This window comes from Ptychodera flava, chromosome 18 (assembly GCF_041260155.1).
Source record: "Ptychodera flava strain L36383 chromosome 18, AS_Pfla_20210202, whole genome shotgun sequence".
Lineage (NCBI taxonomy): Eukaryota > Metazoa > Hemichordata > Enteropneusta > Ptychoderidae > Ptychodera > Ptychodera flava.
This window is the reverse complement of record NC_091945.1, coordinates 12,099,079-12,110,244: the sequence shown is the minus strand read 5'-3', so window position 1 is coordinate 12,110,244 and position 11,166 is coordinate 12,099,079. Positions and strand designations below refer to the sequence as shown.

General features: G+C 39.9%; 1 protein-coding gene across 1 annotated transcript in view; it reads left to right on the top strand.

Moving 5' to 3' along the window:
- Positions 1-7,376: 7,376 nt before the first annotated feature.
- The window catches only part of LOC139116861 (integrin beta-1-like), a 24,244-nt gene continuing 20,454 nt past the window's right edge, over positions 7,377-11,166 (top strand). The window contains exons 1-5 of the mRNA XM_070679593.1: positions 7,377-7,526; positions 8,167-8,245; positions 8,409-8,491; positions 9,174-9,287; positions 10,378-10,462. Coding sequence (XP_070535694.1) covers positions 8,179-8,245; positions 8,409-8,491; positions 9,174-9,287; positions 10,378-10,462 — 349 coding nt within the window. The 5' untranslated portion in view covers positions 7,377-7,526; positions 8,167-8,178. The remainder of the gene's footprint in view (positions 7,527-8,166; positions 8,246-8,408; positions 8,492-9,173; positions 9,288-10,377; positions 10,463-11,166) is intronic.

Below are 11,166 nucleotides of genomic sequence, written 5' to 3'. Positions count from 1 at the left end.
ACAAAGTGTAACTGTCAACATCAAACTGCGCATGTGTAATGGACAAAGTATATGATTTATTGGCTATAAGACCGTATATTGTAGGCGATGTCTTGTGTAGTCAAGTCTTGTACGTTGCATTTCAACATGTATTTTTATAGGGGGAATACGAGAAGATGTGTGTTTTGCAGAACAAAAAAGGCCTGGTGGAAATATCATCAACGCTTTTACTGCAGTCGTAAATGCAATCATTGAGGGGGACCAATTTGGGCAATTCGGAACAAATGTGAGGGAGTGGACGGGATTTACCCTGACAGTGAGGCAGAACGGGTGGGGCAATTAGGCTGCATTCACAAACACCTCTAAGGGGGGCGGGATTAGAAAATATCATGGATATGTCGGAGATTTGAAAAGATTTGGGGACGTATAGGGGACTCGAAACGAAACTGTCTCTGATTGATATGAAATATGTATTGGTTTGTCTCTTAAATAAAAGGCGCAAGTTGTACAGGGAAAAAAGCATTCTCTAAGTGTATTTATTTTCAAGAACACATACACAAACACACCCATAGGCATAAACTCAGATCACATGGAACTGCCAAAGCCTGTTTGGTCTCTATGTCAACAGAAACATCAATTTTGTTTCATAGAGCAGTACAAAGATTACAATGAACCACTTGTTCCAAAACACAAAAGTTAGGATTTATGAAACAACCCATCCACAATTAACCGTCGCAACATTCTCTAGCGAGACCAGAAACCAAACGTTTGAGCTTAAAGTTGTAAAGCTAAATGGCAGCTTGATAACCGTACACTATGATGAAACAACATCTGGTACCTCCTTTCAGGACACTATTGGCACAGTCGAAATCATACTACGTCACTTTTAATAGGACACAATTGGAACAGTATACGCACTCTGACTGGCCTTTCAATAAACAGCTCAGATTTATTATGTGTATCTACTGCAGATTTTTGCTCTACTCACTGAAATGTGATGAAAAGTCCAGTTTTTAGCTTATCAACACGGCCATATGTGTACAATCAGTATTGTTATTATTTGAAATTGAGTTCAAGTCCAGACTAGAATTCATTTGTCATCAAGAACAATGATTAAGGTCTTTACACACATGCACGATATTTGACCAAACAGAATGTCTGTTATTCTAGCATGCTGTGGAGAGTATAATAAAAAAATGCAGTTGATACACAGAACAAAATGTACTGAAAAACTGGCCAAAGGTACAGCTATTGTCCCGTTTATACAAATATGTTATGTTTAGTTTTCCTGACAGGTGAAGGAAATCATCCTGTTTCCAAACCGTTTTTATGTGATCGCTGTTTCTCTGTTTTACAAGATGAAGTTTTCCTGTAAGGATAAATATGTCAAAACAGCTCCCTCCTTCCCTGGAAGAAAAACACAATCGCACATACCGAAAAATTCTGTCAATGTCAAGATCAGGCCAGTTTTAATTTGATGGGGGTTTCAAAATTAAAGCCAGTCAGAAGGGGGTACTTGAATGTCTTTTGAGTTTGTTAGGGGCATTTGAAAAAATCAAAGAACTTGTATTATTCCCCTCTCCAGAGGTGTTTGTGAATGCAGCCTTACCACATTAAGTGCCTCTGTAGCAGGTCTCAAGGCCCGGACCCGTGATAGCCGTCAACGGGGGACTGTGGCGGATTTCCTTGTTTTGGAAGGGGATTGTCTTGCCCAAGGGGTTGGGACATTTGGCAAAATTGAGAAGACCTATTGCTTATTCCCCTAACTTAACACCGAGGAGGGGTGACGGGTTGACGTTGGACCGCTGCATTAAATGGAGCTACTGTCTCGTTAACCACCTGAGGCCCTCCCCCTGCAAAGATGTTGAGCATGTCCTGAAACCATCACAGCTTTTACGTCTTACGTCATTCGTTGAACGATGACATAACATGTGCTATTAGAATTCCTACAAGGTTCTTAGTGAAGCCTTTGTTTTGAGATAATGGTTAACTGTTCATGTCCCGCTGTCGTAAACATTTCATGCTTGACGTTTGCGACAACGGACCAGTAGTGCTCGGAGACAGTGACGTTACGTTTCAGATGGCTATTGTTATGTAAATTTCCTACCCAGAGGTCGCCGAGATCTTAACAAGTTGCATTTGCCGTCGATATTGTGGAGTCCCAGAAAACCAATTTCGAAGAAGCGCCATTGAACTTTGGAACCCCTGGACTTCAAGACCAGGACCCCCCTCGTGCCAGAGGTAGGCTCTGACGTCATTAACCGTTGTTTCGGTATCAATTTCTCCAAATTCAAAAGACGATATGCCTAGCATCGGAATTATTTCAGTTCTGTTTGCGATATGCATAGAGCCGTGTATGCATTGTATTGTGTATTCAGTAATGAGGCCTGTGTGTGTGATAGTATGCCAATATGGCGCTACGGCAAAGTGTAATCATAACCCCCTCATTCCTTGTCTCAACATAGCTGTCGATTTTGACAGCGAATATAACTGTCGAGTTAACTCTCATGAAATAGCCCTGTCGTTCTGTCCGTTAAGTCATGCAAAATTTCCAAAACTTTTTCCACCGACGGGTAAATTGAAAAGTTAACAGCACAGGTTGTAACTAAGGTAGACGGGGTCTGGCGTTATGAGTTTCAAATCCACTTAAACTCTGGCCCCAGACTTTTACATACGTAATAATACAGTTCATATACCAAACATAGAAATGCATTCGGCGATGCCTGTTGAACCGTTTACAGACCTTGATCGGCAAACATACTCTCTCGATGACAGACATAATGGTAGTGAACGTGCGACAACCTCCAAGAGTCAAGTTTAAATGGATATCATCATCGGCGTAACAACAGATCATTTTATTCGATCAGCAAAATGGCATGTTTAAAACCAAAAAACTTGTACTCTGGAAACGATGATGATATGTCAGCGGTTCACGCCCATTTTTGTGACTATTTAAGGACTAGAGTCTCTCTCAGCGGAATTCGAGCTAGTAGAGCTGGAAGCGTATATATAGAACATGTCCTGCGCTGAACATCCCCAAGGGCAAAGTGGCGTTGACACACGAGATATACATTTGACATACACGCTCCGAGCTTTGATCTGCCATTAGCTGAGACCCTCCGTCACTAACCAGTCGTTGATCGATAGTGTTTTCAAATACATCTGTTTTCGAACAATGTCATGGTCGTACCCCAGATCCATTCTCATCACGATCGATTTATCGGATCGTACAATATTGTGACACGTACAGAAATGATAATTAGAATCCCTATACACTTCAATTTATAAATTCATGGTTGAATCATGACGCATGGCTATTTAATCGTCACAAAACTTGTAGAGCAGTAAGCTTAAATTTGTAAATCACTTCTCCATCGAGTTGGTAAGTTCCTGCACGCCGCCGGTGTGCAGAAAGGTCGTAAGACTTTGACCCCCCACAAAATGCTGCCAGACTGCGACAAAATTTATCGATATATAAATAATAAAACGGTAAGCGCTGTAACAAAACCGTCCAGTTTCTGATTATACCGGCTTTTAACGTCATTAAGGATTTTCAAGCTTCATGTGGAGGTGAAAATGCGGTGCACTGATGTTGTTTATCTTCTACTCTATCACTGATTGTGATTGCCGCTTTGCCATACAAGCATGTCCGTTGATGACGGGTCGTGCAGCTTGTCAGCAACACCGCACGAGTACATAGACTCGGTTCTCGGCTGCAAATCAACACTGGTCAAAGAAGGTCATGAAAAACGAAAGGATACTGTCTCCACGAAGGGCAAGCATTCAAGAAAAGGAGGGATGAATGGTGGAAGAATAAAGACTACACACAGGACGTGATTGAACTAGCTATAATGGCCAGCGCACCGACAATGGAAGAAATAAACAGATGAAAACGCCCGGTGTGAAAAGCCATTTGTAATGTCGGGTCGAATTCTTTTGTTTCCAATGGTCGAACGGTACCGGGTTTTTTTGTTTGTTTTGTTTTGTTTTATGCTGAAAAGCAAGAGCTACGCAGTTTACATTGTAAGGCGACATTGTTCGCTTTAGTTGATCAGAGGCAGTGGCCATATCTTGTCTCGCCTGTATCTATCCGTCGATACTGTACCGTGATTGGTATTGAGTCAACTACAAAAGTATAGATGATACAACCCACTTGACTCTTCGGTGACCTTTCCACGCCTTTGACATATTCTGGAGGTTTATATCGTAGGGTCAAAGTAACCATCGCCTTTTCCCGATGTGACAATCATTACATAACTCGCACAACAAAGCCGTCGACGTCCCCCCCCCCACCCCCGACAAGACAAAGTCTTGGACATAGCTTAATAAGTACCGTTATAGGACTTGTTTTGTTTGACGGAACAATTGATTCCATAGTTTGATAAATTTGAGATTTAAAAATAACTGTCTCCTCTCTCAACTAATAGCCTATCCTATATCCTTCAAATGAAGGGATATCGGGTTCTTCCACACTGACATATGTGGGCGTACCTGTTCGGATTGTGCTTTTTAAAAGCGTCCGTTTTTCGGTCTAACGTGCGCAGCATTCATCCGCGGTGTTTTCCTTGGATCAGACGCAGTGTCAAAGCTCTCAAAGCAACCTTAATTTGAAATCAGAGAGCGGTGTTTCAGAACTTCCATTTCGCGCCCTATCAGTTATCTTATATGTATTGAGCGCGTTGGTAGCATTAATCAGGTGTGACCAGGTGTTGGCGTTCCTAAATCACCGACGAAGTTTTTGAAAGCCACTTTCTATAGAAAGCCAGCTCAAAAGAAACGAACAACAGTCTAAAACAACATTAGTGGAGTTAAAATGAAATTTGAAATAATAATTTAAATCTTGATCGTACACGTTTGGATTTTACGTAACATTATTGCCGCGCCACGCTCGGAAGAATGCCATGTTAGTTAAGATCAGGTATAAGTAAATGAAATGCGATCGCAGTCCTCGACAGAGGGTTGAACAATTTTCCCAGAGGGCAGTGACCACCCGCCTTGGCCTGCGTAACACTATGACCCCAAAGATAATGCTTGTCTTGAGGTTGACATTTTCCTAAGAAAGGAATGATCTTAGGTTCGGCTTTGCATTGAAAGTATTTTATTGTCCGCGTTGGAGTGAACGACCGGGTGATTTCTGTCTGTGTATTTTGCTCATTTTAAATTTGCTACGACGTGCCTTGGGGACACAGCGTTGCATTCAACGGCTCTCGCAACAAAAAAATAGCGGTGATTTCGCAGTATTTGCACGTTTTACCTCATTAACCGGAGATGCTCTGTTGCCCTTGAAGGCAATTAATAAAGGCTTGTGTCAGCAATACAATACAAGATTCGTTGAGGGACGGCCGCCTAAGTATTCTCCGACAATTCGGTCGAGTTTCGACCCGGCCGGTGGCAGTTGCCATACACCGCGCCGCCCGATATTTTATACAGCGCTGCGTACCTGACCTGTATGTTAAGCAACTGGGATACAACAGTCGAATTATATATTCAAAGTTATGTTTGTTAGATAGTCCAAGGAGATTTAGAGTGGAAATGCTATGAACGCGAAGATATCTCTCTGGCCATCTCCTTTCAAAAATGTATATTCACTGCTCAGGGTGCAGACAATTTCCTTATCGATCCAAACTATTGTTTAAAACATCTGAAACGCCAGCTTTTGTTGTCCCTTCCCCATAAATAATATATAATGAAACCTCTCGTACAGTAAATAAATTAGAACAATCGCCAGTGTTAAAATATAGGATTACCTCGTACCTTGTTGCAAGCATGAACGAATAATAAAAAAGCCATTAAAAATACTGAGATGACGCGTACGAAGTTCGTCTCACGGACGATGAAAGACAGTGTACCATCTAAAGATCATTGTTCAGTAAAATGTAAACACTGTCCTTTCTTACTTAGTTCTTTAGTTCTCAGCAACTCTTTAGTCAGTTCTTTTTCCTCTAACGTCGATTGTACTATACTTACTACGGGACATAAACAAAAGCATTTCGACGGGGAAAACTTTCCAAGTACTTATCATGACCTTCAGGTGTAGGATGATACTACACAAGTCTATAAAATAGATCAATCCTTTGAATTCCAAAGAATTGAAAAGGGGAGCTTGAACCACCATGCTCTGAACACTGACATGGGAAAGCTATGCATCAATTTCGCAGCGTTCAACAGTGCGCATGCTCGGTGTTCCACTAGACGCGAATTTAATTTTCGCAAATGGATCGATTCCTTATTTACCTAGGATCTGTTTTTTTTTTCAAGTGATGTTGATTTCATATTTTTTGAGAACTGAAACTTCGATTGGACTTAGATCACATCGTTGATCATAAGTTTGTTTTGGGTTTTTTGTCTTTAGAAAAAATGATCATTGTATTGATATGTCGCCCTCGGTTGCTGTGATTGTCTCAATGCATGGTAAGGTCACCTTATAGTACCCTGAGACAATTACTTTGCTGGAACGCAAGGCCAGACATTTTCACAAGTACCTCCGAAGAACAAAACCCACATGCCCGGACTTGTATTCGTGCAGTGTCAGAGTTGTGCAGTTTACGTGTTTTACAAAAGCAGAGCCAGAGGCTGTGAGTGTATTTTTCTAGAGAGCATACACAGCGTAAAATCGACGATTTATTTACCTTACGAATCATTAATATTATCTCAGTGTATAATAGATGAGATGTTGTCAAACATTTGGACGCCATTTGTAAAAAGAAATATGGTAATGGAAGTATAAAATAAGTTTTATATGTCCTCAGCGTGTCGTTCGCTCGTCTCTTATAATTCTTCGTGCGAGAAAACAGAGAATACTTCTCCGATTTTTCACCCTTGACAGATATTGCTTTGCAAGTGATGAGTCAAGATATCTCAGGCAGTCAAATTTCTACGCGATGACTATCGAAGAAATTTTCTTTTGTCTGCGAAAACAAAGTGCAACGACCTCAAGCTCAAGATATTGGCAGACAAGTTTGGAAACAATGGGAGGCATTCTGATTCTTAGCTGCTACGCGTAGGTATTTCTTGAAAATTCATGGGTTGTCAAGCTAAGCAGGCGGCGAGAAACCTCTACGGGATTCAAATTGTGGTGTTCTCTGGCGGAAAGATGGCCGCGGCTGTTAATTCGCAACAAGTTATAAACGGCTGAGCCGTGTCAAAGGTTTTCTTTAAAAGTTGTTTCAATAACATGAACACGCCTTGCTTTAAAGTTCGTGACACCGAAAAGACCAATTGTGAATTGCGATCACGCTTTTGAATTGAGAATAATACAGAGGGCTTGTAATACTCGGCGTCCTGTAAGGTCATGACAAGGTCACAGCGATTTACATATTTAGTAACTCCCCGAATAGAATGCGAAGCTTTTAATGGACAGTAATTCACTGAAAGCCGAGGCTGTTATCTGTCTGTGACGTCACGTCGTTTCTCAGGGTGACTCACTTGCAGTCTTCGGCGCGGGGGAGAACGTTTTTGTTATTGATAAGAGCTTAACTTCAAACGACCACAGGAAGCGCGACACATATTGGGAAAAAAGGCGATCCCTGCTCAATATTCTTCTTCGGGTAAGTTTGAAGAAAAACATTGTTCACAGACATACTGTCAAGAAAACCGCTTTGAGGTGAACTCGGAGAGTTGTGATATCGTAAGTAAACTGACCGCGATGGGTTTTAAATAGACCTCTTCGTCGTTACGCGAAAATACCCGAAAAGTTATAAATGCTATTGTTCAAATCTATTGTTAAACCGGCCTTTTCTTCTTAAAGATGGCCAAGACGTCAAAAAGTTAATGCCTTTAATGGGACTTCGTATGTAGATCTGGAAAAGCACCATAGATATTTAATATGAGAAAGTCTGGAATTTTTCGCAAGATATTTCTGTCGTTCTTGTAAAGCTATACCACCCATGACATCTTCATGTACATAAAATATCTCTCGATGTGACCTTTATGTGATCTCCTAATGGTGACTCGATATCGGAGAGAGATATCTATATATACCTCGGTATCGAATTTGTCACCACTTCAGGGTTTAATTGCTCCAACTATGCAGGAGAAGAACGCCACGAGCTGTAATTATTTGTGTTTACTTTTTTGTCCATTTTCTCTGAACGTTTCATGCTGAAGATTATCACTTTTCCGCCATTTTGTGGAGAGACAGCAATTTGAAAATTCAGTCCATATCTTGATGATTCTTTTTGTTTGCAGGGTTGTCCGAAGATGTTCCGAACACATGTTTGTCTAGCAGTGGTGATAGCACTATACTTCACGGACATTGAAGCTCAGAGTAAGTATTCGTAAAACCATATTGGTGGCCTCATAAATTACAGGCTAACTCGATAAAACAAAAACCACCAGAATCTTCGAGAAATTTCACATTTTATGTTTAATTTCTTGTCCAAGTTTAACACAATTTTCTAACGTAAGTGTCATTTCTTGATCTGTTTAAGCTTACGAAAACCCTTGTAAACAGGCCGAGACATGTGGCGAATGCATCTCGGCAAACGGCCTCTGCGGTTGGTGTGACGACTGGGTAAGTTGTACTCGCATTTCAGAACCCTGTCTTAATTTATCATCCTTCGTATATGCGGATAATCACCAAGCACTGTATCGACTTGAAGCAAAATTATAAAACAAACTTAAAATTATAAAACTTGCTAAATGTTTCAATATAATATTCTGTGATTATCATAGTGATTATCATGATATCATCTTTTCTATTGACCTCCCTCAACAAGTGACAAAAACAAAAACTTAATAACTGTTACGTTTCGATGAGAGAAATCTGATTTTTGATCAAAAGTGCTAAATCCCTTATATGTCACTTAGACAGTTGACATGGCCAAATAGATACGTTTGTAACGTTTTTAAGATGAAAATTAATTCAGGTCGTAGGATTGTTATAAATTTCTGGATTATTTCCGTGGACACTTTTTCTTGAAGATGTCGAGATTTGTTAGCTCCATCAATCATTCGAAAAATAAAATTATGTTTAGTGCTGCTTTGTGCCATTTGTTTGCCTAAAGTTGCATTTATTTTAGATGCCAAATGTCATTCGCATTTGCTGATAATTGACTTTCAGAGAATTAACTTGATGCATCGCTATCATCCATGAACCACATTTCGACAGATAAAGCATGAAATTTGAAACGGCCTTCAACATCATTTATGTCGTATTGAATTTTCCTTAATCGACCTGGTTTTGTTTTTATTAGGAGTATCACGAACTCCACTTGTACAAACAGTGTGACTACGTGCAGACCTTGATGGCGCAGGGATGTCCTATAGCACGGATAGTGGATCCCAACAGCTACGTTGCCATCATTCAGGTAAGCCATTTTGCAGGATTCTCGCCTAAAGCTGTCACATGACAATCACGTGATTACATTCTTCTCAAGCCCGAATGATACAAAATCGAAGCTAATGAAATACACGGTGAGCTATAGGTAGCATACGCCTCGAAACTGACAGACTTTAACTTTTGCTCAGTGAAACTTTCAACCATTCTCTTAACAAATCAAGAATAAAAATCAGGGGTCACCGTGCAAAGTTTGGTACTAGAGAAACAAATCACCTAATTACCTAATATTTACATATATTTGAAATTCAAAATGCCCGCCATACCTGTGTCAACTCTATGAGCAAAAATAAAGTTCTCGATTTTCAAAAAAAAACTAAGACAGTAAAATTTTTCCTACTTCAAGAGCTTTAAAATGAATCCGTTACAAGTGATTAATCAGAAAAGAATTTTGAAAGTTTGAGAATTGAGAGTCTGAATTTCTGTTCCCGGAGCGCATTCTACGCTAAACAAAAGTAATTTCACTTGTTTCCGTTTATTCAGGCAGCTCATACTGGCCTACACGTTCTCATGATTCGATTACATTTGGATTTCAATAATTTAATGAAACCAATATGAAAATAGTAGCATGTATATCATTTGTGCCTAACATTCCACAACTGTTACTTAGTTTTCAGACAACTCGATTTCCGGTGACTGTCTAATAAACGCTTTTTTTTGTTTTGAGCTACCGTACACAGGCTATTTCATTACATTATGTATGTATGTATGTTGATTAAATTGATGTGGTTGGGTTTCTTTAGAAATGCAACAAGATAGCCTGTTCTATGTATAACACTGAGTATCGAATAGTGATGTTGTGGATTATTTTTACCGCGTGATCTAACAAAAATAATTATATAATATATCGTGGATTTTTCTTACGCTAGATGCCCTCCTGTACGGTGTTTTTTTCCCCAAAGAAAATACGAGTCGCAAATTAATGTCTTTTGAACGTCGCTTTTGTTTAAGTGTCGCATGTTCCACTTTTAAAGACTAGTGATATATTTTTGCCCTATTTCCCATGCTATGAATTTTCTTATGCTCGGCTTTAAGAGATGGATGTCGTTTGTTCTTTACAGGCCAAGGCACTAAGCGATGCCAGGTCTTCGCTTTACAGGGCAGTTCAAGTGAGCCCGCAAAGAGTCCGCGTGAGGCTCAGAGTAGGTAAGACATCCAGACAGCTGTTTTAACCTTCCGCTACAATAAGTGATCCCTCATTTTTCGTTGTTTATCTTTAACGATGTATTTTTTAAAAGCCTTCACTACTAAGAATGTGGTTTCTTTATTTAATCATGGCGTGTTGTACTCTGCGAACCTTCTTTATGTGAAAATAAGGACAAAGTCTGACCTGTGAAAGCTAGTTAACAACTAAAAAAAGTCCCGGGTTTCCGTAAAATGCATACGCAGAACAAGTTTACTCTCTAGCGAAATTCTCCACCAAAAGTATAATCAACTACAAATACTATCGTTATGATGTTTTTTAAAGAACTGGGCAAAGAGCAAAAATAGTTTCTTCACAATCATGAATTGGTAGGTACAGTGCCACTTAAGATTTTCGAATTTACGCTGATAAAATGTTGTGCTCAGGACGTGATCTTCGTCGCCCTGTCGTATTTGTATATGCTTCAAGCTTTAAAGTTGGTTGCTGACCCTTGAACCCCACTTCCTTGTACATATAGTCCCATAGACCCCATTGAAAACAACGGGGGTGTAACAAAGCTTTGTAATTGAAGGGTTTAGGAAGTGACTGAACTGTGCTGAAAGAATCGACCAAAGGCGAAATCATTTGAAATCCTTTGATTTGACGAAAGAAAGAATTAATGTCAGAATTGATGTCACATCTTGTTTGCTACAACGAATTGCCTAGT